The 27,835-nt window shown below is 41.1% G+C and overlaps 1 protein-coding gene across 1 annotated transcript in view; it reads right to left on the reverse strand.

Annotated features, from left to right (window-relative positions):
* Nucleotides 1-27,087, reverse strand: part of abcc8 (ATP-binding cassette, sub-family C (CFTR/MRP), member 8) — a 309,145-nt gene extending 282,058 nt beyond the window's left edge. Inside the window, exons 1-4 of the mRNA XM_041198027.1 lie at nucleotides 27,031-27,087; nucleotides 14,543-14,705; nucleotides 14,292-14,433; nucleotides 7,624-7,745 (exon numbers count right to left, since the gene is read on the reverse strand). Coding sequence (XP_041053961.1) covers nucleotides 7,624-7,745; nucleotides 14,292-14,433; nucleotides 14,543-14,705; nucleotides 27,031-27,069 — 466 coding nt within the window. The 5' untranslated portion in view covers nucleotides 27,070-27,087. The remainder of the gene's footprint in view (nucleotides 1-7,623; nucleotides 7,746-14,291; nucleotides 14,434-14,542; nucleotides 14,706-27,030) is intronic.
* Between the last annotated feature and the right edge of the window lie 748 nt (nucleotides 27,088-27,835).

Below are 27,835 nucleotides of genomic sequence, written 5' to 3' on the forward strand. Positions count from 1 at the left end.
CTGCATGTTCATGGTGTGGAAGCCCTTCCTATGGCTGAAGATACCGGGCTCACCTGCTGGCGCCTTGATGGCCACATGTGTGCAGTCTGTTGCACCCTGGACGCGGGGGAAGCCAGCAATTGCCACAAAGCCTCTGGCTCACCGTGTCTGGCTTGCCTGTCCCAACGGAAGTGAATGAAGGTCAATGCACGCCTGAACAGAGCATCCATAACCTGCTTGACACAAGTGTGGACAGCTCATTGGGAGACACCGCAAAGATCGTTCAACGACCCCTGGATTGAGCCAGAGGCATAGAAGTTGAGGGCAGTTGTGACCTTCAGGGCCACTGGCATGGGGTGTCCACCCACAGTGGAGATCTCAGGCCCAATCATCTGACAGATATAGTTGACTGCCTCCCTTGAAAGACGGAGCCTCCTTTGGCATTGCACTTCGGACATATTGAGGTAGCTGCTTCGCCGCCTGTAAACCCTGGCAGCAGGATAGTGGCGTCTTCTGGAACCTCTTCTGCCTTGGACTACCTCTTGGCCCTGTGCCTCTTGTGCCTGTCCTCCCAAAGGTGGCTCCCCTGGAGGCTGAATGTGCACTCCTGGCCTCCTCCCCCTTCCAGACCTCCCTTCTTCCTCAGAGGTGCTGCCTCCAATGGAGATTTCAGCTCCCATTCCCAGGCTATGGGAAGGCTTCCTAAAATCTGTAGGCCCAAAAAAGATTCCTCACTGTAGAATGCTGACCTGAAGGTTAAGAGTCCAAACAAAGCAGCTGGTATGTGTTTTGATGTACTGCAGATCACACAGGCAAGTTTCAATAACTTTGAAAAATAAATACTTGACAGAGCACACTCGCGACCCCAGTGAGCTCTCTTATCCCGCCCATGGTTGAGGTTTATACAAGTGTCTACTAACCCCCCTGTCTATGGCATCAATCCAAGGATTGCATGGGCGCCGAAAAATCGGCATCAATTGGTGAGTCAAAGGCCTTAAGTGGCCCGTTAATTAATGGCGGGCGCCCATCGGATTTCATCGTGTGCCCGCCCAAAGGAGTATCGCGATCACGCGCGGTGACATCGGGATGCTCATCCGACATCACCACGTGTCATTTTACATGCAGATGTGTAGGGCCCACTCCCGCACGCCAAAGGGACAATTCTGCCCTTGGATTCTTAATTTCTCATTACTGATCTGTGTGTATGTTTGTTGCATTTTTATTATTTTTCTCAGGTTTGACTCAAGAAAGCCTTGTTAAATTGGTTCCTTCTAAAAGATAATGCATTTGGACTGTAAAAAGGTATCCATGGGGGAAGGGATCCCTTTCAAATTAACCTTGTTGCTACCAACTGAGAGGGTTGAATAAAGAAGGGGAGTCAGCTCATTCCTCCTCAACCAGGAGCATAACAAAATTGGGGTCCCATTGGGGATGTTAATAAATTGGGGTACCTCGCCCGGGGACCCAAGAGGGGGAGACATTGCTCAACCTGTTTCTTGGGAATGAGGTGGGCCAAGTGGATCAAATATCAGTAGGACAACTTTTAAGGGGCAGTGGTGATCATTGTATCATAAGGTTTAGGTTGGCAATGGAAAAGAACAAAGAACAATCTAGAGTAAGAATAATTAACTGGGTGAAAGCCAGCTTCACTGGGGTAAGAATGGATCTGGGTCGAGTAAATTTGAATCAAAGGTTGGCAGGAAAAAATGAGCTACTGCGAAGAAGAGATAGTTTGGGCACATTCAAGGTATCTTCCTTTGAAGGGGAAAGCTAGGGCAAACAAATCCTGAGCTCCCTGGTTGACAAAAGAGATAATTAGGATGAAGAAGGAAAAATATGCTTATCTCAGATGTCAGGTGGATAGTACAGCGGAGAACCAAGCTGAACATAGAAGGTTCACAGGGAAGTGAAAAGCAAATAAGGGAAGAAAAGAGTAAGCATGAAAAGAGACAGGCAGCTAACATAAAAGGTAATCCCAAATTCTTCCATAGATATCTAAATAGTAAAATGGTGATAAAAGGGGGAGTAGGGATGATTAAGGACCAAAAAGGGGATTTATACACAGAGGCAGGGGGCATGGCTGAGGAGCTAAATGAATATTTTGCATCTGTCTTTACCAAGGAAGAGGAGGCTACCCAGGCCACAGTGAAAGAGGAGGTAATTAATACACTAAGATTTAAAATTGAAAAGGGGGAGATATTACATAGGTTGGTTATACTTAAAGTTGATAAAGCACCACGACCAGATGAATTGCACCCACAGATTCTGAGGGAAGTGAGAGTGGAAATTGCAGAAGCACTGACCATAATTTTCCAGTCTTCCTTGGGCTCAGGGGTGGTGCCAGAGAACTGGAGAATTGCACATGTTACACTCTTGTTAAAAAATGGGTGTAAAGGTAAGTCCAGCAACTAACAACTACAGGCTAGTCAGTTTAGCTTCAGTGGTGTGGAAACTTCTAGAAACAATAATTTGGGACAAAATTAATAGTCACTTGGACAAATGTGGGTTAATTAAAGAAAGCAAGCATGGGTTTGTTCAGGGAAAATCAAGTTTAACTAACTTGCTGGAGATTTTTGAAGAGGTAACAGTTGATGAGGGCAGTGCTGTTGATGTGATGTACATGGACTTCAAAAAGATATTTGATGCAGTACCATACAACAGATTTGTGAGCAAAGTTATTGTTCATGGAATAAAAAGGTAAGCAACAACATGAATATGAAATCAGCTGAGTGACAGGAAACAGAACGTTGTGGTTGATAGATGTTTTTCAGGCTGGAGGATGGTTTGTAGTGGAGTTCCCCAGGAGTCAGTGTTGGGACCCTTGCTCTTCCTGACATATATTAATGACCTAGACCTTGGCATAGAGGGCCCAATTTCAAAATTTGTGGATGATACGAAACTTGAAAGCATTGTGAATTGTGAAAAGGATAGTGTAGAACTTCAAAAGGACATAGACAAGTTGGAATGGGTGGGCGAATGGCAGCTGAAGTTCAATGCAGAGAAATATGAAGTGATTAATTTTGGTAGGAAAAATGTGGAGAGACAACATAAACTGAAGGATACAGTTCTAAAGGTGTTGTAGGAACAGAGGGACCCGGATGTAATCGTCATAAGTCATTGATGGTGGAAGGACAGGTTGAGGGAGTGTTTAATAAAGCAGACAGTATCCTAAGCTTTATTAATAGAGGCATAGAGTACAAGAGCAAGGAGGTTATGGTGAACTTGTATAAGACGCTAGCTCGGCCTCAGCTGCAGTATTGAGTCCAGTTCTGGCGCCGCACTTTAGGAAGGATGTGAAGGCATTAGAGAGTGCAGAAAAGATTCATGAGAATGGTTCCAAGGACAAGGAATAGTTATGAAGAGAAGGCTGAAAAGTGATTTGATAGAGGTTTTCAAAGTCATGAGGGGTCTAGTCAGAGTAGATAAGGAGAAACATTTTCCACTCTTGAAGAATCAAGAATGAGAGGGCACAGATTTAAAGTAATTGGCAAAAGAAGCAAAAGCAACATAAGGGAAAATGTTTTCATGCAGTGAGCGATCTGGAATGCACTGATTGAGAGTGTGATAGAGGCAGGTTCAATCAAGGTATTCAAAAGAGAATTCAACTGTTACCTGTAAAGGAAGAGTGTGCAGGGTTACCAGAAGAAGGTGGGAGAATGGCATTAGGTGAATCACTCATTAGTAGAGCTGGTGCAGATATGATGGGCCAAATGGCCTCCTTCTGTGCCGAAACAATTCTGTGACTTTCTAAATGTTCTACATTTTTAGTAATGGATTCCAGCATTTTCCAAATGACAGATGTTAGGCTTACTGGCCTATATTTCCTCCTTTCTGTCTCTCACTATTCTTGATTAGGGGCATTATATTTGTGGCTTTCTGTTAGGACTTTCACCAGAATCTAGTGAATTTTGGAAAATTACAACTATTGCATCCACTATCTCTGCAGCCACTTCCTTTAAGACCCTAGGATGCAGGCCATCAGATCCAGGGGACTTGTCAGCCATCAGTCCCATTAGTTTGCCTAGTACTTTTTCTTTAGTGATAATGGTTGTTTTAAGTTTCTCCAACTGAACCACATCTTCAGCCTTCCAATTGCTTATTTATTTGGATTCTGAACAGATGTCACCAGTCATATCTTCAGTGTGTAGCCCTTGTCTCCAAAGGGCCAGATACTAACTCTGTGGCAAGCTCCTAAGAGGGTGGACTGGTACAGGACAACAGCATCATGGTAAATCCTCAGGAATATTTCACTTACATGTATAATGACCATTTTTATGGTTGCACACAAGCTGAATATTGATGGAGTGCAATTAACAAAGTCTCCAGGATGATCTGAGGATGTATTGATTGCCCCAGGTGCAGTCAATGACTTCCTGGATCTGTGGGAAGGCAACCAGAGCTGCAATGTCTGCTCTTCTGACTGGCATCATTGATGACAAAGTGTTTATAATAGCCTGTACTCCCAAGCTTGTCATCAGTCACCGGTGTGATGCAATTGCACTTTTTGGCAGCAGATTTTGAAATGCTGCAGATATCTCCTTCCAGATCCCTGGAAGGTTTCAGAGGCAAAAAAAGTTGAGGGTGGTGGTCACTTTGATAAGCATTGGCAAAACGTAGCATCAGCTCCACTTGGCAGCAGGTCTTCTTCTACCAGGTTGCAAATATCTGTGGCTACTTGATGTGATACCATGAGCCTCCTGAGACGCCAGTGTTCAGACACATCCAGGAAGCTTGAAACTCTACCTACATAACTTGCGTTGGGGTTATCATCTCCTGCAACCTGCATCGCTGTACTCATGCCCTCTTTTCCTGTGGAGCAGCATATCAGTGAGGGGATGCTGGTTCTGCTCGTGCAGTGCCTGTTGATGCTGTTGCTCATTTTGAACACAAAACCAATGCACTCACAGTTAAAGTTAAAAACTCCAGTTAAAATAACTGTTAATTACCTCTTAACATATTGAAATTGGCAACCCACCCAACCCAAGGTGCATTCTCACGCACAGCCAAATGCAATGCAATTAAAAGTGGAAGTTGGTGGGCTCAAGCTAGTTTAGCAGTATGTGGTCAATTTCAGCACTTTTAATCTCCTGCCCACTCCAAAACCCACTCGCTCTTTTAGGTTAAAATTACCCCAGCCTATCCAGATTGATCCTGAATTTGTATTGACTGAACTACAGAACCAAAATAATAAAATACAAGGCAGAAAAGTTCACAAACTGTACAGTGCTCTGCCCAAACTACATTTTGAGTACTGTATCTGTTCTTCTCACTGAGATATAGCTTTGAAAGCTGTCATCTGGAAGCTACTTTAAATTAAACTTTGGGAATGGGGCAAGGAGGCATATTTTTAAACGAGTTTAAGAAACTTTGGATCTGAGGCCAAGAGGTTCTTCTCCAAACAGAGTGAGCAACACTCGGATTGGGCACTTAGATAAGGCAAAAGCCTTGAAACCTTTTAAGGAATGAGTAGAAAGAGAAATGGGTGGATGGTACGATTGTTCTCATAGATGAATTAGGATAAATGACCATCCTCATCTTGTATCTTATAACACCTAAATTTTTGTGATCTTGGCTAGGAGAGCAATTGAGGGATTACAATTGATCTAATGGCACTGGACCAGAGATGGGTGAAAAAAATAGCCAGGGTTCGAACACCTGATTGTAATTCTTGCTGGAAAGTATACTTGTAGATGCAAGGTGAGAACATGGCGTAGCATGGTTGTGCAACAGTACACTTCAACTACAGTAATGATCATCTGTCCTAGTACGATAATGTTCCTCTTGTTTAAGGAGTACATTATGCAGCACCTTAAATGGTAGACAACATCCAAATGTTTGCCAAATAACTGTGGCATTCAAGCAATCTTATCCTTAAGATTATACATTTAATCCACGCATTCAAAATACAATGATAGCTGAACATCTAGGCCTGAATTTTTCCTGCATCAGGCGGGCTCAGCAGCAGCAGGCGGGAACCCAACTGCTGCCCACGATCGGCTCTGCACCACTATTTTACGGAGACAGGTGAATTAAGGCCCGCCCAGCGTCATATGTGAGCAGTAGCGCTAAGCACTACCTGTGAGGGCGGGGGGAAGAGGTATAGTCAGGTCCAGCAGAGGCACAGAGCTGCCTCAGGGAGACTGAAGCACTTTCGAAAAAATAAATGAATGTAATAAACATTTAATGAAACATGTCCCCTCATGATAGCTGCGTCAAATGAGATGGGACATCTTTTCATTTTTCAGAAAAACTTTTTATTTAATTCATTAAAGCTTTAGGAAATGTCATCCCGCTCGTGGATGAGATTTCCTAAAAAACATAAAGGCCGCTTGGCCTTTTCAGCTGCCCGCCAACCGTAAGGTTGGATGGACAGTGTAAACTTGAAATTAATTACTTCATTAATGGTCTTAATAGGCCTATCAATTATCGGCAGGCATAGCCGACTCTGGTGCACGCCTGCTGAACAAAACATCGCGAAACAGCGTGATGACATTGGGACACACGCCCGGCATCATCACTTGTCACTTTACGTGCCGGCGTGTCAGGCCTGCCCCCGCACGCTGACTGTAAAATCCTGGCCCTAGCTACTTTAATAACTCCAAGGGAGTGCTGTCGGTGCTCCACTTTCACAAATCTGCCTCATTAGTTTGATAAATTGTTTCATTTTGATCTGAATGCCAACAGGGAAGAATTACAGTGATATCCTTTATATTATGTAATGTATAGCTTGATTCCTACATTCTGAAAGATAAAGATGAAATTACTACACAAGTAGTCACACAATGCCATATTTCTCATTCCTCTCTATTAACTTCATTAATAGGATGATAGCTGTAATTATAAGCTACATTTATGAGGAGAAATTTAAGATACATAGGGTAGGATATAAAGGGGTTCACTTTTTAAATTTCATGATGGTCTTGAAAGGGATGCTAAAGAGATAGCTTTTCATCACTGATTTCTCAACTAGGAACAAGACTATCACGTTAAAATTGTTGCTAAAAGAAAGAGGAAAAAGCCAAGAACAAATGTCTTACACATGGAAAGCTTTGCCAAAGCAAGTTGTTATGCCTCAGACTATGGAATCATTTAAGGAAAAAGTGGATAACGCTTTACAGAAAAGGATGACACAGGACTATAGAGAAGGAATCATTGGATTCGTTTTTGATTGTTCTGGCAAAGAGCGGGCACAGACATAATGGACTGAATTGTCTCCTGCAAACTGTGTGTTTCGATGCTGGGGCTGATCGACCTCAGAGTATTGAATTTATTTTGAAATAAATGCTCCAGATATGGACAAATAAACTCAATCTATATACAAACTATCTTATATTAAAATAAATCATCAGGTTGCGATCTTATAGGGTAGCCATTCCTTTTCAGGTCCACATAATGGATTAGTAGTCACTCATCTAAGAATGGCAATAATTGACAAATTAATATTCTAAAGCTAGCAGCTTCATCAGATTTGTAATTGAGTATGTTATTTGTGTTACTGTTACCTCTGAAAGGACATCTCATTTATGTCAGAGTGCTTTTCTGACCCAACAGTTTTGCAAAAAAAAATGCCACTGACTTTCTGATTGTCTTGCTGTCCCATAGATATGCATCAGTTTCAGTGTCTCTTCTCAAAGAAAAACCTACCTAGTAATAGTTTGGGAAAGTTTGACGTTTCAATGTTGTGGTAATAAACAATTGATGTTACTGCAGCCAAGAAGCCCATACCAGCCGGCATATAGAGATGCAAGTGACGTGAGTCAGCAAACCTAGAACATGGAAACAAAGGGATACAAAATCGTGAACTTGGCAAAATGTCAATACAATACTTATAAAATAATCAGAATATGTAATTATTTTAAAGGTTCTTAACACCCATCATACCACTGTTCACATACTCATTCCCAAAAATTTCCTCTAGGGTTCTCTCAATCAACTGTTGTAAATTCACTAGGACAGCAGCAAAAACCAGGAATAGACAGGATTTCTGTGCAGTTACAGTGGCTAATAGGGAGAATCTCTGAGGAAATTCCTGGTGACGTAAATTTTGTAGCGCATTTGAAAAAGGAATTTTTCACTGAGAGGAATAATGTTCACAAATGGCCCTGATTTTGCAGTCAGCAGAGAAGCTGCTGCTCTTGAAGAAAGCAGCACTGAGAGATTTAGCAATCATGATGAGAACTATACCTTTCTTGGCATGCAATTGATTGTAGCATTACTTAAAGGGGATTCCCAGAGTCAAGCTGCAGTGATGTCATCAAGCTGTCAATTACACTAAAGAAGTTTCACACATGTCTAACCAGGAAATTAAAAGCACTAATATTGACATCATTTTTTTAAAAGGAGCGAAATAAAGTTTGGAACATATACAAGGGGTTAAGGTTGAAGCTGCTATATTATGGACAAAGATTTAAAAATATATATATTTTAAATTTTGTAGTAATTGAGAAATATAGCAGCATTCCACAAATTGAAAATTATTTTTTAAGGACCAGATCAGTTGTTCAGCAGTAGTCATTTGCCAGATTACCATTAAAAACCCAGTAACACCGCATTGAACAAGGCTTAACTTTTTATGAAGTTTTTAACCACAATATGAGCATATGTCATGAAAGTATAATAATTCTCATAATATTGTTGTGATTTATTGAAAAATTATGTTAATAGCGGGTTTTGGATAGCTTGTGTGTGTGAGTGTATGTACAGGATTTCATTGAATAGGAGACAGATGGTCCGGAGGCCTTGATTCATCAAAAGAAGTTAGATTTGAAAGGTTAAATGGGTTAACATGGCTGCAGTTTTAGAATGTGAGGTGAGGAGAATTTACATTTTTAGATAAGTCAGGGTAGTTTGAAGTTCAAGGAGATGGCAAGATGTTATGCCTAGCCAGAGAAGCTAGGCCAAGCAGTGTGTTTATTTTGCCCCAAGGTTACTAACAATATTAGCACCATGAAATGATTTATACTATGAGAAAGGTAAAGTTCCAAAGACATATGGGAACAATGGAATTTTCATTAAAAGGGAGAAACGTGTAGAGAGGGAAATGAGGCTATGTGTCAGGGAAGGCATTGCAAGATCTATCAGAAGTGTGAAAAGCTAACAGTATTTATGCATTAAACTGCTGTCTACAGAAACTGAAGCTGAGAAAAGCCACTTGAATTCTACTGTCCAGGTGGTGACTTGTCTGGATCTGTTTAAATCCATTTGTTTTTAAAGTTGCCTTAACATGGGTGTAACTGGAAGCCAGATTAATCAGGGGTTTTAGGAATTATTATAGTAGAAATTTGTAGACCTATGTTTGTGATTGAAATCTTTTCTTTTGTTAATAATTAACTGCCCTCTGAAATGGCCTAGTAAACCAACAGTTTATGGCAGTTACGGGGTGGACAACAAATGCTGGCCTTGCCAGTGACACCCATGCCTCATGAAAGAATAAATGAAATATTAGGCACCTATGTTTCATATTCAGTAGTTTATTCTTTGGTGTCCTTCCTCACTATAGCTAATATACCATTTATCTCAGATTTGCTAGTCTTACGAATTGTGAGCTTATCAAGTACCTCTGGCATTTCAAATCCTTTAGGGTATTGGGTGCACTCAGAAAATGGATAGTTACTTAGTATCATTAGAAGATAAAAAAGAGGAACAGGAGTAGGCCATATGGTCTCTTGAAGCCTGCTCCGCCATTCAATATGGTCCCTTGAAGCCTGCTCCGCCATTCAATAAGATCATGGCTGAAATTTCCTTACAACTCTACTTTCCTGCTCTATCTCCATATCTCTTGATTGCCTTAGTGCACAAAAATCTATGGATCTCTGTCTAGAATATAGTCACTGATGGGAGCATCCACAGCCCTCTGGTACAGTGAATTCCAAAGATTCACAAACTTCTGAGTGAAGAAGTTTCTCCTTAGCCCAGTCCCAACTGGCCAACTCCTTATCTGTAGACAATGACCCTTAGTTCTAGACTCTCCAGGTAGGGACATAGCATCTATTCTGTCAAGCCTGCTAAGAATCTTATATATTTCAATGAGATCACCCTCTCATTCTTCTAAACTTCAGTTAATAAAGTCCCATTCTTCTCAATCTCTCCTCTAAGGGCAAACCTCTCATCCCAGGAATTAATCCAGTGTAGTGGTTATTAAAAATTATTGTTCAGGCACCCCTTTTCAAAAGGGTTAGTAATTTCAGACCCCTTGCGTGATTTGTAATACTATGCTACAATATAATACTCATAACATGAAAATGCTACATGTAAAGAGTGTTTTCATAATGCTTTTAAGATAACAAGCATTTACTTAAAGATATTAGTGAGATGGGTGTGCCTGCTCCTCAATGCTAAGTCTGTCTATCTTTGGCAGGAGCACAGAGAAAGCAGGAGCACAAAGGAAACAGAACATAGAGAGGGCAGGAGCATGTGGAAAACAGAGCATGGAGGAGACACTGCAGAATTAAGGGGAGAGCAGGAATACTAAGGGAGCAGGAGAACAGAGAGAGCTGGCAGATGGGAAGAGGAGAGTCATGAGGAGAGCAAGAGCACGGAAATATCAGGAGCAGAGAGAGATCAGGAGCATTGGTTCAAATTATAAGTGCCTACAAAAAGAAGATAATGTTTAGCCAACAGTGCTTTTAGTCACTAAAATAAAAGCAAAATATTGCATATGCTGGAAATCTGAAATAAAAACAGAAAATGTTGGAAAAGCTCAGCAGTGCTGGCAGCATTGGTGGAGAGAGAAACAGAGTTAACATTAATGTTAAGTCCATATAACTCTTCTTCATTTGTTGGCTTGCTGGGCCATAGTCATTTGTTACAGTAAAATGTGAAATCTTGTTATGTCATCATTTCAGCTAATGACTGGAAGTTTGAATCTCTTTAAAAGGTATTGGGTCTCTACAGAGATTGTAACAATTATAATATCTTAATTTACTGTTGGTGCAGAGACCTTTAACTCAAGCTTCTTGTTAATTTCCAATTAAACAGCTGCTCACCCTTTCTTCTTTGTATCTGTTCTTTTAATATCAACTGCTTTTATTATTACAATTGTTTCCATTTCACGCATCCAGTTCCAAATTAACACTGTGCAAAATGTTTTGTGGCCCCAAACAGATTTTCAAAAATCTGAGCAGTGTTCTGCTCAGGATGATGATATAGGACTGAGTGAACACAATTTTAAAAAGTGATATGAAGAGCAGCTGGCCTTAACAACTGATATCAAAAGCAGCAACTAAGCAGATAATTAATCATCTATTTAATGTGCCAGTGAGTATGAAGTAACAATGCATGGCATTACAAATTGAGTACTGCTTATACTGATCTTTCAGCTTTGGTGATGATTTTCACTTTTGAGAAAACTGCTAGAAAACCAGATTTTATTGTATTTGTGTTACATTATAGTTCAGGTTTTGTATGGATAATAACAGTGAGATGAACAGCACAGTAAATTAGACAGCAAATTCTAATGTCTATATGTGCATAGTTAAACATAAAATTACATAAGTTGCTGTCAGAGATGTTCCGCTCTTCCACAGGATGACTGGTACAGTCCTCACCAATAGAATGAACACTGAAATAAATGTAATGGTGTGAACTTCAGGCAATTTCCCTCTAGTTTCCCTATAAACAGGCTGGAAAATATCAGGGTTCGTGCATTCAGGGATAAGTGGATTGTTAACATTGTGATAAGTGATAATTATTTCTGAACAACCTCTCTGGCTGTGAAAATTTAATTTTAGATTGTGGATTCTCATTTCATCAGAATTTAATGTTGGAGATTTAAAAACAATTATATTTTGTCTTTAATTTTCCTGTCTGTTTCTTTTGTCCCTCTCTCTTAATCCCATCTTTCTTTCCCAATCTTTATTACATTTTCTGTACATGATTTAAATTTAATTTATACTTCCTAGGTTATACGTCCTGGTTCAACTCTGCACAACTCAGTGAGGATTCTTCAATCTGATTGGTTGAAGAACATTGCTGTCTCCTGTCCTGCTCACAGAAGCCACAGATGCCCTGTAGAGGGTGCCATGCTGGATCTGACACCAGATTAGAGCAAGTCTCTGTTTTAAACTCACAAAAAAACATTGTGGGAAGCTATCAGCAAGATGAATGGTGAGCACTGTTCCTTTGCCATTGACCTGAAAATTTGGACCAGCATGATATATATATTATCCTAACTATTGCTGTACCTCACTATTCAGTCACATGACATAACAACTACCCAATAGTAAATATTTGCAAATGATTTCTGGGTGATACTATAAAGCAAGCAATGACAAAGCAATGCATAACAGGGGTTTTCAACCCAATACACAAAGTCAGTACTCAGGTTACACACAAAAACTTTTCTCATTTCATTTTTGCAGTCTGAAATCCTATCAAAGTTTTGGCTACATTATAATCTTGCAAAACACCCCTTTGCAATTTTTACTCTCCACAGGTCAAACAATTATAGGTAATATTCTGTGACCAATAAAAAGCAATTTTTATAATGGTCTGGTTCCACTATTAGTTTGCAGTAATATCCTTGGAAGTAAACCATATTACATGTGGGACAGACAAACATGCAAACATATGAATCAGGAGCAGGAGGAGGCCATTCAGCCCCGTGAGTCTGCTCCACCATTCAATAAGATCATGGCTGATCAGAATATGGTCTCAACTCCATATTCCTGCCTACCCTCGATATCCTTTGACTTCCTTGCTAGTCAAGAATCTTTCTATCTCTGCTTAAAAATATTCAATGACCCTGCTTCCATCACTTTCTGGGGAAGAGAGTTTGAGTAAAGTCACTGATCAGACTCTATGCTTCATTCTGCCTGTAACCCATGCAACTGCATCTGCTCAAAAAAAACCTCCTGAACATTAATTTCAAAACATTCCAGTGGCAGCAAAGAGCTGACAGCACTGATCTCTTTTTACAAGCATTAGAATGTAACCCAAAATTGAATGCATGCATACAGCAAACTTCACTTTCCCTGACCAGGAAGGAACATAGTTGCAGCAATAAGAAGTTCATCATTGTCATTTTGCTCTGTTTTAAAGCAGGTATTGTTGCCTTCATATTAGACCATGACAATACACATCAAAACCTGAGTAATTGGGAAAGATCAATCACTGTATTTTTTCATTGTACATGCTTAAATCAAAATGTATTAGTATTGTCAAACCATACAATTATACCTTTGGAAACCTGACCATATTGGAAGTATTGAGATTTGTTGCTAATATCTTCTAGAGATCTTCAAGATCTTTCATCTAACCGTTAGTTTGGCCAATATTTGAGCAAGACTCCTTTCACATTTTAGATTCTCAGCATTAACCAATTCCTGGTCAAGTACAAGATGGGTTAAATGCAGAGTAAATCTATTGAGTGTTGTATCTTAATCATAAACAGAGAATAGCACCCCCTGATGAACCAGTATGAGATTTCAATTTTCCACAGTGGCCTTCACAGTACCAAAGCACACAATTCGGGCCAAATTATGTAAAGGTTTGTCCTGTGAACTCAGGCACACTGGGGCATCAATTCAGTTGGCCCCAGATTAATTTTACTTTGGGTTCACTCTCCAGAGTTTGTTTTATCCTATCTGTGCTGATTTAAATACAGGATCCACCTCAACTCATTTAATTTATCCCTGTCTTGTTCTGAATTCTGCCTATATCTATCAATATAACCAGACGGTAGAAATAATTTTTCATAGTTTTCAATGAGAAGCTACTTCTCCCTTTTTGAAGGGATTTGGCCGACAGTATTCAATGGTTTTTAAAAAGTAACTAATATTAAAAATTGAAAGAGTCTGTTCTTCTAAACAATTACTTAGTTGCAAATTATATTTGGTTCTTCATGACAGGTCTTTTATTTAAACTAGGTCTTGCTTTTAAAAAAAAATCCCAGGTGGAAATCTTGTGGAACAGTTTAAAACTTTATTTAAAAAATTAGTTCAAAGTTGTGAAGAATTCATTGTTGACACATTGAAAGGTGCCCATATTTAAATATTCTGGAGGCATTTTGCGTGCTATTTAATTTATAATTTAAAGAAAAGCTATGATGCTCGTGTCTATTTTAAACTCGATACAGGGAACGCACCCATAACCAAGCCAAAATGTACCCACTACAGGTTCTTTTACTCAAACCATGGTACAGGCTTCCCGATGCAACTTCTGCTCAGGGTCAAACCCAAGACACTTCTTCTCTCTGGCGCTCAAGTTAACAGTTGCAAGATGACAACTGGCGCAGGCAGTGAGACGAAAAACGCGCTCAGCTCAATCAATAAAAATAGCCCCAGACGATCTAGAAAACATATGCGGCCACTTACCCATCTGAAACGATTCCCTCTGCTATTTCACACACCAGGATAAACATGAGTATAAAAGTGAGGATCCATCGCAAATTATGCCCAGGAAAATGCAACCACGTGCTGTGATGAATGTGGACTTTGGAACTCTGACTTCCCCAACCTTAAACCCAAAAGAATGCATACATTTTAGATAGATTTTTATAATTACAATGCTGTGAATATGTAAACATCTCATTCAATCGAAATGACTTCTGCTTCACATAGCTTACCTATGAATAATATGGGAAAGGTGATGAAGAGCAGCCATACATGTGGGACAACATTCAAAGCGTCCACGAAGCAGCCGTTGTTGAGCACTCCCTTGTCCACATTGTAGGCAGCCGTGTTGTTGTCATTGCCACAAAACGACAAGGACATGGTCGAACTGGGGCTCTGGTCAAATTGGAGAGGGGTAAAAGACAAGCTTTAGCACATTTTCAGAGAACCATTACGAAAACGATCCGGGACAAAATAAAAGAAAGCGCGAGAATCTCCAAGCAGGATGTGCTGTCAATGAGCTGTCAGCGTTCCCGACTACTGAGTGTCCAGATCCATTTCTCTCATTACATCAGTACTTCTCGCTGATAAAACAAGAACAGGATCCAACTTCAACGACTGCAGCAGCGGCTCACTTCTGCAATCCTAAGCAAATCTGCCAGCCGCTCAGAGTTGGCCAGGGGCGCATAGATAAAAAAAGCGCTATCTACAAAGACATTTAATCAGAATATGCGGTGTTGTGAAACATTCAATAATTAGTATTGGAAGTTAAAACTGAAAATAATTTTTCACCATAGCCGTGAACAGACTTTTATACACCTAAACAATTCATTTTTTAAAACAATTCCTTTTTAACATGGAGATAAAAACAAAAAAACTGCGGATGCTGGAAATCCAAAACAAAAACAAAAACAGAATTACCTGGAAAAACTCAGCAGGTCTGGCAGCATCGGCGGAGAAGAAAAGAGTTGACGTTTCGAGTCCTCATGACCCTTTGACAGAACTTATTTTCAGTTCTGTCGAAGGGTCATGAGGACTCGAAACGTCAACTCTTTTCTTCTCCGCCGATGCTGCCAGACCTGCTGAGTTTTTCCAGGTAATTCTGTTTTTGTTTTTCCTTTTTAACATGAACTGTGCTATGCAGTTACTAACTAGTGCGTGACCATTCGGGCTATTCCTTGCTCTGAAAAAGTCACTTTTACAAGGGTATTGCCATCACTGAGAAATAGTAAGCAGATATATTTTTTCGACAAGCAAAGTGAGGGGGAAATCTTGCTGAAAAAATACAACGTAGCTACATAATAAATTTTAGGAACAGAAAAATCAACCTTAGATCCAATAAATCCCTCCCCTTTTCATGGATCAGCTCCACCTACTTGTTTTCCTTTTCCATGCCTCAGACCCAACAACTTGCATTTATATGATGCCTTTAACCCAATGAAACATCATAAAGTGCTTCACAGATACATAACAAGACAAGCATTAATACTTAGACGAAAAAACAGAACAGTGACTTGGTTGGTGGCCACTCTATCCTTTAAGTCAGGGGGTTGTGAGTTCAAGTTCTACTCCAGGATTTGAGTACAAAAATCAAAAAGCTGACCCTAGTGCAGTACTGTACAGTTGGAAATACCATCTTTCCCATGAGACTTTTAATCAGGCTGCAACTGCCCTCTTGCGTTGACATAAAATGTCCCATAACACCATTTAGAAGAGAAGGGGGGTTGTCCCTAATGACCAATATTTAGACCAGCAGAGGACAACTAAAACAGAAATAAGGAGGGAGAAGATTAAATATGAGGGTAAACTAGCCAGTAATATAAAAGAAGATTGCAAGAGTTTTTTTAGATATATAAAGGGTAAGAGAGAGGCAAAGGTGGACATTGGGCCACTGGAAAATGATGCTGGAAAAGTAGTAGTGGGGAACAAAGAAATGGCGGAGGAACTGAATAGGTGCTTTGCATCAGTCTTCACAGTGGAAGACAGGAGTGACATCCCCAAAGTTCAAGAGAGTCAGGGGGCAGAGGTGAGTATGGTGGCCATTACCAAGGACAAGGTGCTAGGAAAACTGAAAGGTCTGAAGGTGGATAAATCACTTGGACCAGTTGGAATACACCTCAGAGTTCTGAAGGAGATAGCTGAAGAGATAGTGGAGGCGTTAGTGGTGATCTTTCAGGAATCACTGGAGTCAGAGAGGGAAATCGCCAATGTAATCCCCCATTTAAGAAGGGAGTGAGGCAAAAGACGGGAAATTACAGGCCCATTAGCCGGACCTCGGTCGTTGGTAAGATTTTAGAGTCTATTATTAAGGATGAGATTTCAGAATACTTGGAAGTGCATGGTAAAATCGAGCAAAGTCAGCATGGTTTCATCAAGGGGAGGTCATGCCTGACAAATCTATTAGAATTCTTTGAGGAGGTAATGAGTAGGTTAGACAAAGGAGAGCCAATGGATGTTACCTACTTGGACTTCCAGAAGGCCTTTGACAAGGTGTCGCACAGGAGGCTGCTCGGTAAGATAAGAGCCCATGGTGTTAGAGGCAAGATATTAACATGGATAGAAGATTGGCTGTCTAGCAGGAGGCAGAGAGTGGGGAAAAGGGGGTCCTTCTCAGGATGGCGGCTGGTGACTAGTGGAATTCTGCAAGGGTCAATGTTGGGACCACAACTTTTCATTTTATACATTAATGATCTAGATGAAGGAACTGAGGGCATCCCTGGCTAAGTTTGCAGATGAAACCAAGATAGGTGGAGGGACAGGTAATATTGAGGAGGTGGGGAGGCTGCAGAAGGATTTGGACAGTTTAGGAGAATGGGCAAAGAAGTGGCAGATGGAATACAATGTGGGCAAGTGTGAGATCATGCACTTTGGTAGGAAGAATAGAGGTATAGACTATTTTCTAAATGGGGAGAGAATTCAGAAATCTGGAGTGCAAAGGGACTTGGGAGTCTTAGTCCAGGATCCTCTTAAGGTTAACTTACAGTTTAACGTGGTATTAGGAAGGCAAATACAATGTTGGCATTTATTTTGAGAGGACTAGAATATAAAAGCAGGGATGTGCTGCTAAGGCTTTATAAGGCTCTGGTCAGACCACATTTAGAATATTGTGAGCAATTTTGGGCTCCTATCTCAGGAAGGATGTTCTGGCCCTGGAGAGGGTCCAGAGGCGGTTTACAAGAATGATCCCAGGAATGAAAGGCTTAACATTTGAGGAACGTTTGAGGACTCTGGGTCTATACGCGATGGAGTTTAGAAGGATGAGGGGGGATCTGATTGAAACTTACAGAATACTGAAAGGCCTGGATAGAGTGGACGTGGGGAAGATGCTTCCATTAGTAGGAGAGACTAGGACCCGAGGGCACAGCCTCAGAGTAAAGGGAAGACCTTTTAGAACAGAGATAAGGAGAAACTTCTTTAGCCAAAGAGTGGTGAATCTATGGAATTTATTGCCACAGAAGGCTGTGGAGGCCAGGTCATTGAGTGTATTTAAGACCGAGATAGATAGGTTCTTGATTGGTAAGGGGATCAAAGGGTACGGGGAGAAGGCGGGAGAATGGGGTTGAGAAACTTATCAGCCATGATTGAATGGCAGAGCAGACTCGATGGGCCGAATGGCCTAATTTCTGCTCCTATGTCTTACGTCTCTAATGTCTTATCTATCAATCAACATGACAAAAAGAACAGATTATCTGGTCATTGCTTTTCCCGGCACTTGCTCTTTGCAAATTGGCTGCTGTGCTTCCTACATTACAACAACGATGACACTTCAAGTAGTTGTTTTCCCCCTTTATTCTTTCATGCAACGTGGACATCAATGGCAAGGTCAGCATTTGTTGCCCATCCCTAATTGCCCTGCCACACTATTTCAGAGGGCACTTAATTGTCATTGCTGTGGTTCTGGAATCACATGTAGGCCAGTTTTTTTGCTCTAAAGACATCAGTGAACCAGATGGGTTTTTATGGCAATGGTTTCATAGTCATGATTACTGAGACTAGGTTTTCAATTCCAGATTATTATAGTATTTGAATTTAAATTCCATTAGCTACCATGGTGGGATTTGAACCCTTGCACCCAAAACATTAGCCTGGCTCTCTGGATTACTAGCCCAGTGACATTACCAGTATGCCACCATCTCCCCTGTATCTTATGTTAATTGGCTGTAAAGTGCTTTCGGATGTCATGCAATGTACTATGTAAATGCAAGTCCTTCTTTCTTTTCATTAGTACTAAACACTTTGAGGTAAGTTTTAGGGAATGTTTAAGGAGGAAAGTGAGAGGTGGCGAGGAAGAGAGGTTGAGCAAAGGAATTCCAGAGCTTAAGGCAAGAACAGGCAAGGGCATGACCTTCAACATAGGTCAAAGAAAATGGGTGATATGCATGAGCCAGAGCTGGAGGCACACAGAATTCTCAGTGGTTTGCAGAACTGGGTGAGATTACAAAGATAGGGGTTGATGAGAACGAGAATTTTAAGATCAAGGTATAGGTGGGTCAGGGGCCAGTCTAGATCAGTGAACTCAGGGCCATGAGTAAATGGATCATAATTTCAGTTAAAATTGGTCAGCAGGGTTTTGGATAAACTCAGTTTTCTGGAGGGTATAAGATGGGAGGTGGCTAGGAGAGTATTGGAATAGCTGAATTTGGAAGTATGAAAGGATGGGAGGAGGGTTTCAGCTGCAGATGGGCTGAGGCAGTGGCAGAAATGCATGGTATATTATGAAAATGGAAGGGTCTTTGTGATGGAAAGGATATAGAGTCAGTTCAAGGTGAAATCGGATTTGGGTTATGAGGAGCCTGTTTTAGTCTCAGACAAGTGATCAGGGTGGTGGATAGAATCACTGGCTATGCAACGGAATGTTAGCTGGATCACAAAGACAGTGGTTTTACTTTTCCCAGTGTTTAATGGGAGGCAGTTTTGGATTATCCAGGGCATGATGTCAGGCAGCTTGACAGCACAGAAGCATTGGAAGGGTTGAGAGGAATAATGATGAGGTACAGCTGACAATCTCAGAATGCACATGGAACCTGACACTTGTAATTGGACAATGTCACCAGAGGAGGAATAGGAAAGGGGTCAAAGATAGATCCTTGGGATCTCCAAAGGCAATAGTGATGGAAAGCAAAACTACCTCATTGCCTCTTGTACTCATTTATATTGTCCATTTCAATAGCTTCCCCTGTGAATTTAAACTACATATCAATAACTTTTTAAGTTAAAAATGTTCACCTTTATTCACCTTTATATTCCTAACTTCCTAATGTGCATTGACATTCAAATCCATCGCCACAGTGAACAATTTGTGTGAATTAGTTTTGTCAATTTGCTTCATAATCCTGAAAATGCCATTGCATCACTTATGCATGACATTTTCACTATATTTGTGATGCAAGGTTATTCTGTTTTTGTTTCCACTATAATATTACAATAACTCCCCCATTTAATATTACACCACTTTTTTGTTGACGATAATCAATGCAGTTATAATTTGTTCCTCTTTTCTTTTTATTGAGAAACAGAATCGAAGGACAATTGAATTATATAGAACACTGCTAAGGCTGAAAGCAATAGGAAAAATAAAGCAATAAATCAGTCAGTTGTGATGAGTTGTCACCAAACTTGGGTTTTAATGCCTGCACATTATAGAAGGCAGACTGAGTTAGTGAGTATTATGCTTAATCGGTGTCAATTCTGCAACCCATCAAAACATTCCAAATGTGACACTAAGCCATGCTGAAGTGTAAAAGGGATATTTTTCACAATTTCATGATAACATTTAGTTGCTTTTTTACATCAGCAGGCAACTATCTTGTTCTAATCCTCACTAATTCAATTATTGCCCACTGATGTAAATGAGCGGGAATCATTGGGAACTATCTTTTGATACATGACAGCTCTTCAGCTATTCCTCAGTATAGCTTCAGTTGATACAGATAAGGAAAAGACTCAAATTTATTTACCAATTGGTGAATCTTCACGAATTAGAAACTGCCATTAAAATTAAAATTAGAGGAAGCCCAAAGGTGACTGGGAATTAAATATATTCTCTTATAAAAGTGTAAGCTTTTCTTTCTTTTTTTTCATGGGATGTCATCATCACTGATGAAGCCAGCAGTTGTTGTCCATCCCTTAATGCCCTTGAACTGAATGGCTTGCCACACCATTTCAGAGGGCGGGTAAGAGTCAACCATGTTGTTGTTATTGTTGAATCCTATTTGGAATTTCATTGTCTAAAACTGTTGGAGCACTGGAATCAGTATCCAGGTCTAAAAGGATGTTGATGCGATCTCAAATCAGCGATTACCAGTCGGGTGCTTTATCTTTCTTGACCCCATCGGAATTCCCAACAACTGTTACATTTGGGAAAATAGGAAGTTTTCTTTCTAATAGTAAATTTCAAAGTGGAATACTTCTGATTGATGTCACCCCAACCACTAACCCTGCCCCCATACCCCTCTGAGGTAACATGTGCCATAAATAAACTACAACAGGGGATGGAAGAGTTGCACCAGGTCCAAAAGGAAAATCTTTCTGCAGGCATTTTAGCATGGCACACTGCCATCTCTTGAGTATGAGGCCCCAACAGTGGGAATGACATAAATAATAATGAATATCGGGGAATGATTGCTGACTGGAATCTAGCAGTTCAGATTTATATACAGAAAACTGTGTTCCCGAAGTGAGGTGGTAGGAGCAATCCAATTGATTTGTTTAGCTTGATCAGATGATTTACATCAAAACTAATAAATACTTAAGACCACTAAAGGAGAGCAATTTAATCCAGGGTTTTAAATGATACACAAAATTAATAGACAACAAAATAGTTATCTAGCAGTAATTTCATTGAGCAATTGAAATATCATAAAATATATGAGTGGAACTTAGGTATTGTAAATTAAATTAATACATCTTGAATTAAAAGCTAGTCTCAGTAATGGTGATCATGAACCTATTTGTGATAAAAACCCAATTGAGTTCATTAATGTTTTTTAGGGAAGGAAATCTACTTTCCTTACATGGTGTGGCCTACATGTGACTCCAAACCCACATAGTACGGTTCATTCTTAACTGCCCTCTGCAATAGCCTAGCAAGTCACTCAGTTGTACCAAACTGCTATACAAAAATCATAAACGAATAAATCCAGAAGGACAATTGGCATTTATTTAGACACTGGAAATGACAACAGCATATTGTGCACAGTCGACCCTGCAAAATCCTCCTTACTAACATATGGGGGCTTGGGCCAAAATTGGGAGAGCTGTCCCACAGACAGTCAAGCAACAGCATAATATAGTCATATTCATGGAAAAATACTTAAATACAAATGTTCCAGACATCTACATCACCATCCCTGGGAATGTCCTGTCCCATCCTGAGGACAGATGTACCAGAGGTGGTGGCACAATGGTTTACAGTCAGGAGGGAGTTTCCTTGTGAGTCCTCAAGATTGGCTTTGGTGCCCATGAAGTGTTGTGCCATCAGGTCAAACAAGGGCAAGGAAACCTCCTGTTGATTACCACCTACTGCTCTCCCTCAGCTGATGCATCAATATACTATGGCTGGGGGCCTTCAATGCCTATCAGCAGGAGTGGCTCGGTAACACCAGTACTGACCAAGCTGGCAGAGCCCTGAAGGACATATCTTCCAGATTGGGCCAGCAGCAAGTGGTGAAAGCATAAAAAAGAGGAAAAAAACCTGCTTGATCTCACCCTTTCCAATCTTATTGTTGCAGATGCATCTGTGCCATCCATCTGTGGGGCACTACCATCATACTAAATGCGATAAATTCAAAACAGATCTAGCGGTCCAAATCTGGGCACCCATGAGGCACTGTGGACCATCAGCAGCAGCAGAATTGCATTCAACCACAATCTGTAACCTCATAACCTGCCATACCGTTTTCTCTACCATTACTGTCAAGCTGAGGGATCGGCCCTGGTTCAATGAGGAGTGCCAGATAATGTGTCAAAAGCAGCACCAAGCATACCTAAAAGTGGCAACCTAGTGAAGCCACAACACAGGACAACAAAAGCAGCTTGCAATAGACAGAGCTGAGTGATCTCACAACCAACAGATCAGATGTAAGCTCTGCAGTCCCATCCAGTAGTGAATGGTGGTGAACAAATAAACAACTAACCAGAGGTAGAGGCTCCACAAATATCCAGAGCCTCAATGATGACGGAGCCCAGCGCATCAGTGCAAAGGACAAAATTGAAGCATTTGCAATACATCTTCAAGTAGAAATGGTGAGTGGATAACTCATCTTGGCCTTCTCCTGAGGTCCCCAACATCACAGATATGTCTTCAGCCAATTTGGTTCACTCCATATATCAAGAAATGGCTGAATGCATTGGATATAGCAAAGTCTATGACTCCTGATAACATCCTGACTCTAATATTGAAGACTTGTGCTCCAGAACTAGTCGCACCCCCAGTCATGCTGTTTCAGTACAGCTACAACACCAATGATAAGGAAAATTGTCCAAGTATGTCCTGTCCACAAAAAGCAGAACAAATCCACCGGTTAAATACTGCCCCAGTAGTCTTCTCTCAATCGTCAATAATGTGATGAAATGTGTCATTCAACAGTGCTATCAAGCAGCACTTACACAGCAATAACTTGCTCACCGATGCTCATTTTGAGTCCCCCAGGGCCAGTCAGCTTCATTTCCCATTTCAATTTTGGACCAGACATGGACAAAAGGATTTAACTCAAAAGGTGAGGTGAAATTGATTGTCCTTGACACCAAAGCATCATTTGACCACATGTGGCATCAAGGAGCCCTAGCAAAACTGAAGTCAACGGGAATGAGAGGAAAAACTCTACGCTGTTTGGAGTCATACCTAGCACAAAGGAAGATGGTTGCGGTTGTTGGAGGTCAATTGTCTCAGTCTTAGGACATCGCTGCAGGAGTTCCTCAGGGTAGTGTCCTCGGCCCACCCATCTTCAGCTGCTTCATCAACGACCTTCCCTCCATCATAAGGTCAGAAGATGATGATTACAAATTGTTCAGTACCATTCGTAACTCTTCAGATCTGAAGCAATCTGCCCATATGCAGGAAGACCTGGAAAATATCTAGGCTTGGGCTAATAGGTGGCAAGTAATGCACAATGCAAGGTGTGACCTTCTCCAAAAAGAGAATATCTAACCACCTCCCCTTGACATCCAATGGCATTACTATCACTGAAGCTTCCACCATCAATATCCTGTGGGTTACCATTCACCAGGAACTGAAATCGATTAGCCATATAAATGCTGTGGCTGCATGAGCAGGTTAGAGGCTGGGAATTCTGAGAAGTAACTGACCTCTTGACTCCCCAAAGCCTGTCCACTACTTACAAGGCACAAGTTAGGAATGTGATGAAATACTCTCTACTAGCCTAGAAAAGTGCAGTTTCAACAACACTCAAGAAATTCAACACAATCCAAGACACAGCAGCTCGCTTGATTGGCACCCCTTCCACCACCTTAAATATTCACTGCCTCCATCCCTGATGCACATCGGCAGCAGTATGTATCATATAGAAGATGCACTGCAGCAACTCGACAAAGCTCCCTTGACAGCATTTTCTAAACCCATGACCTCTATCTGGAAGGACAAGTGCAGCATGGGAACACCTCAATCTGAAAATTCCCTTTCAAGCCACACACCATCCTGACTTGGAACTATATCGCTTTTCCTTTACTGTAGCTGGGTCAAAATCCTGGAATTCCCTCCCTAATAGCACTGTGGGTGTATCTACACCAGATGGGCTACAGTCATGCAAGGCGGTGGCTCACCACCACTTTCTCAAGGGCAGTTAGGGTTAAGGAACAAATGCTGGCCTTGCCCGAATATGCACATCCCACATAATAATAAAAAACAACATTGATAGTGAAAATAATTCCTAACTTTGAAATGAATTTGTGATCCATGATATAATAAATCAAAATATACAGTGCAGTGCAATTTCCAGGCAATGTAAAATGAACTGTTATTCTTTAGGTTGTAAGATTAATCCAAAATTTCAATAATAATCTATCATAGCATCAAAATTCCCACCCTTGTGACTCCTGGCCTATAGTTTATATCTATAACCATAAAGATCTGACTACATAGATTTAGTTGCATAATACATACAAATATTGACTGTGGCAGATAAGAAATTATTTAACATCAAAAGAGAATTGAGCAAAAAAATAAAACTGATTTAATATCAAAAGGAAAGTGACCAAAACAGCCAGGAACACTAGCTAAGGATATTATTTCAAAGCTACTTCAGAACCCTAACAGTTTATTTCATAGCCTCTACAGTCAAAGCTTGGTTTATTGTCTCTGGCTGCTGATTTAAAACATTTATTCTTAATGGGAATCTGTTTTACCTTTGCTTACATGATAGTCTAAGCTTCACAACAGTGGTAAACAGTAATCACTTTTTAGTCTCTACATTTTCACCTTTAACGTTACTCACTGGATACATTTGTCCACCGGTATTGATTAGGTGCTATTTTCCATACACTTTTGCCCCTTTTATTGATACTTTGAGACCTAGTAATCAATAACATTTATAAATATTTGGTTTAGTGAATAGCTTCTAAGTTGAGGATAGTAACATTAAAGCAATTAAAGCAAATGCTTCTGCATTTATTGCCCCTTTTTACAATTAAATGGGAAGCAACTATTTGCCAATTAAAATCCTAAAATTCAAGGCAGCTACTTTCAACTTCTAGAGCTAAGTGTAACTGTAAAGTATTTGACCCACTTCTATGAATGTTGTTAAATTATAAACTACCTGGAAACCTATAATATTAATAGACAATTGACATTTCATCTAGTGGTAATAACACACACTCAAGAAAACTACCCATTAGATTCAATTACTTTGAAAACTGGCATGAATTTCACAGTAGGATTGCTCATAACTTTCAGCAGATAACTGCCAAATATATAGGTACCCTATATAAAAAAAAGCTTTGGGATCAATCAGAGGTTCTACGTTGAAGCTCATTGGCTGATGGAATGTTTTTCATAATGGTGATAGCTTGTCCAACCTTTTTGCGTGGGCGGCCATATTTCCATTTTTTTCTCACTCAAAGGGCCAGTGATCAAAATTTGGGAGATGAGGCTTGGCACTGAATTTCAAAAAAAAAGTTGAGGTATTAAGAAAATAAACAATTGCTGAGCAAAAATAAAGCAACGTCATGGCAACAAATTGTTAAGTTAAAAAAAGGAGTAATTTATCAAAACGACCAGAGTGTGAGAGAATCAGTGTGTGTTTCCAAGGCTAACTCCCAGTCTCAAGTTACTCACTCACACACACACCCTCACCCACTGTGAGTTTGTGTGCGAACTTGTTGGCGTGTGGTGGTAAGAGTGAGTGACAATCCTGAGACAGGTGTAAGGCAGACACACACATACTCTCTCACTCCCAAACACACACACTCATGCCCACAAACACCCTCAATCACTCACTCCAAAACACACGCACACACTCTCACTCACTCCCTCTCTCCCACACACATACACACACACATACTCACCCTCCCACATACACACACACTCAATCTTCCACTCCACCCCCCCCACACACACACAAACTCAATCTCTCACACAGCAGCCAGCCTCTTGCCTACCCTCCCTCCACCACTGCCCCATACCCCCACTGACCCATGGTGTCTTACTTCTAGGCCTCACAGCCAGCCTCTCCTCCCCGGCTCCCCCGGCAGCCTCGTCTGCCCCGGAACCTGGCATTCTGGTCAGCCCCCGAGCCCTGGCACTCCGGTCCGCCCCCGAGCCCCAGCACTCCGGTCCGCCCCCGAGCCCCGGCACTCCGGTCCGCCCCCGAGTCCCGGCACTCCGGTCCGCCCCCGAGCCCCGGCACTCCGGTCCGCCCCCGAGCCCCGGCACTCCGGTCCGCCCCCGAGCCCCGGCACTCCGGTCTGCCCCCGAGCCCCGGCACTCCGGTCCGCCCCTGAGTGCTGGCACTCTGGTCCACCGCTGGGTCCCGGCACTCTGGTCCGCCCCTGAGCACTGGCACGCTATTTCCCCCCAAAAGCAAACCTCTTCCTCCACAGCAAATTCACCAATGCTGGTGTTCACTGCTCCTCCAATCACAGTTTTTTTCCCCTCCCAATGAGCCTATTACAGCAAAATTGTGTGAGGGTTAGCCTGTGATTGGAGGAGCAGCTCCTTGCAGAATCCTCCCGTCTGACTGGCATTTGAAAACTTGCTTCAGGGGCCACAAGCCAGCCCATGGGCCGCCAGTTGGACAAACCTGGTTTACATCCTCAGATTGGAAGACTCTTAAAAGTGTACAAAAGGGCCAAATCAATTTAAGCACTGGTTTTTAAAGCAGTGAATTACACTCTGATTACATTATGTAATATTGTGTAAATGTTGGCCTTATTAGCAATACCCACATTCCATGAATGAATAAAATAAATCTGCTGGATATATCTGTACAAACCAGCAATGGGAAAATGGCTGGGATAAAAGGCCCCTGTCACCAGTTGCCACTGCTTCCTCTGGGAGGACATGGGTGTCTCACCATCTTTTCATGGTCTTGCTATTTAACTTATCGTACTTTTGCCAACATTTGGGCTACTTATTCACATAGTAATGTTAAACATAAGAACAGAAATATTTTGTGAGACGTTTAGTCAGGATATATTTACAGCCACAACGCATTACACACCCACTAGTAGCGATTCCAAGCATGGCACTGATAGAATTAGAGCGAACCTGTTTATACTTCATTCGCAGCATGGGACTCCTTGCCATGTGATATAATCGAGGCGAAACAGAGCTGAAAACAAAATCAAGACCGCAGTTGTGTAACAAGCTGGCGGGGTGCTATCTATTGTACACAAGTATAAAGAATATAAAGCCCATGGACCAGGATGTGTGTGTGCATTATGTTGATGTTGACATCAATTCCCATTGTCCAATTTACATCAAGCTGACCTACATACTGCATTCTTATGAGCATAAAGTTGATGATGTAACCAGACATAAATTAAAACCTACCTAAACATGACCAGATGACACAAAATGTGTAACGGATAGAAATTTTTTCTTCCCGTTGTCTTAATTATCCAGTGCTTTTTTGCTGGAAGAATGTGAATTTTCAGGAATATCAATATGTCTTTCTGATAAGTAGCAGAATTAAAACTATTCAATATTAAAAATGATGAAAGGTTAAAGGGCGCTCTGGAAAAAAGTGACTCTGAGCTCTATAGGAAAGAAATACTGCAGCGCACATGCCGACTGCATTCAATGGTGTTCGTTTCAAACGCGGCTGAATTCGGTGGTTCCTTGAAAAGAGATGACTTAATCTCACTACCTGACCTTCCCTCATGCCCATCTGCAGTATTCCTGTCCCTCCCCTTCCCCCTCACTGATTGGTTCAACAACTGGAGTGGCGTCTTCGTGCTAAACGTCATTTTAAGAAAAAAATGCCCCAATTTGGACTGACTCTCCGGCACCTGCCGAGCTTGGTAATTTGGGGTTCACTTCTGTTTTAAAACAGATAGCTTTTTAAAAAAAT

Source organism: Carcharodon carcharias, chromosome 10, assembly GCF_017639515.1.
Source record: "Carcharodon carcharias isolate sCarCar2 chromosome 10, sCarCar2.pri, whole genome shotgun sequence".
NCBI lineage: Eukaryota > Metazoa > Chordata > Chondrichthyes > Lamniformes > Lamnidae > Carcharodon > Carcharodon carcharias.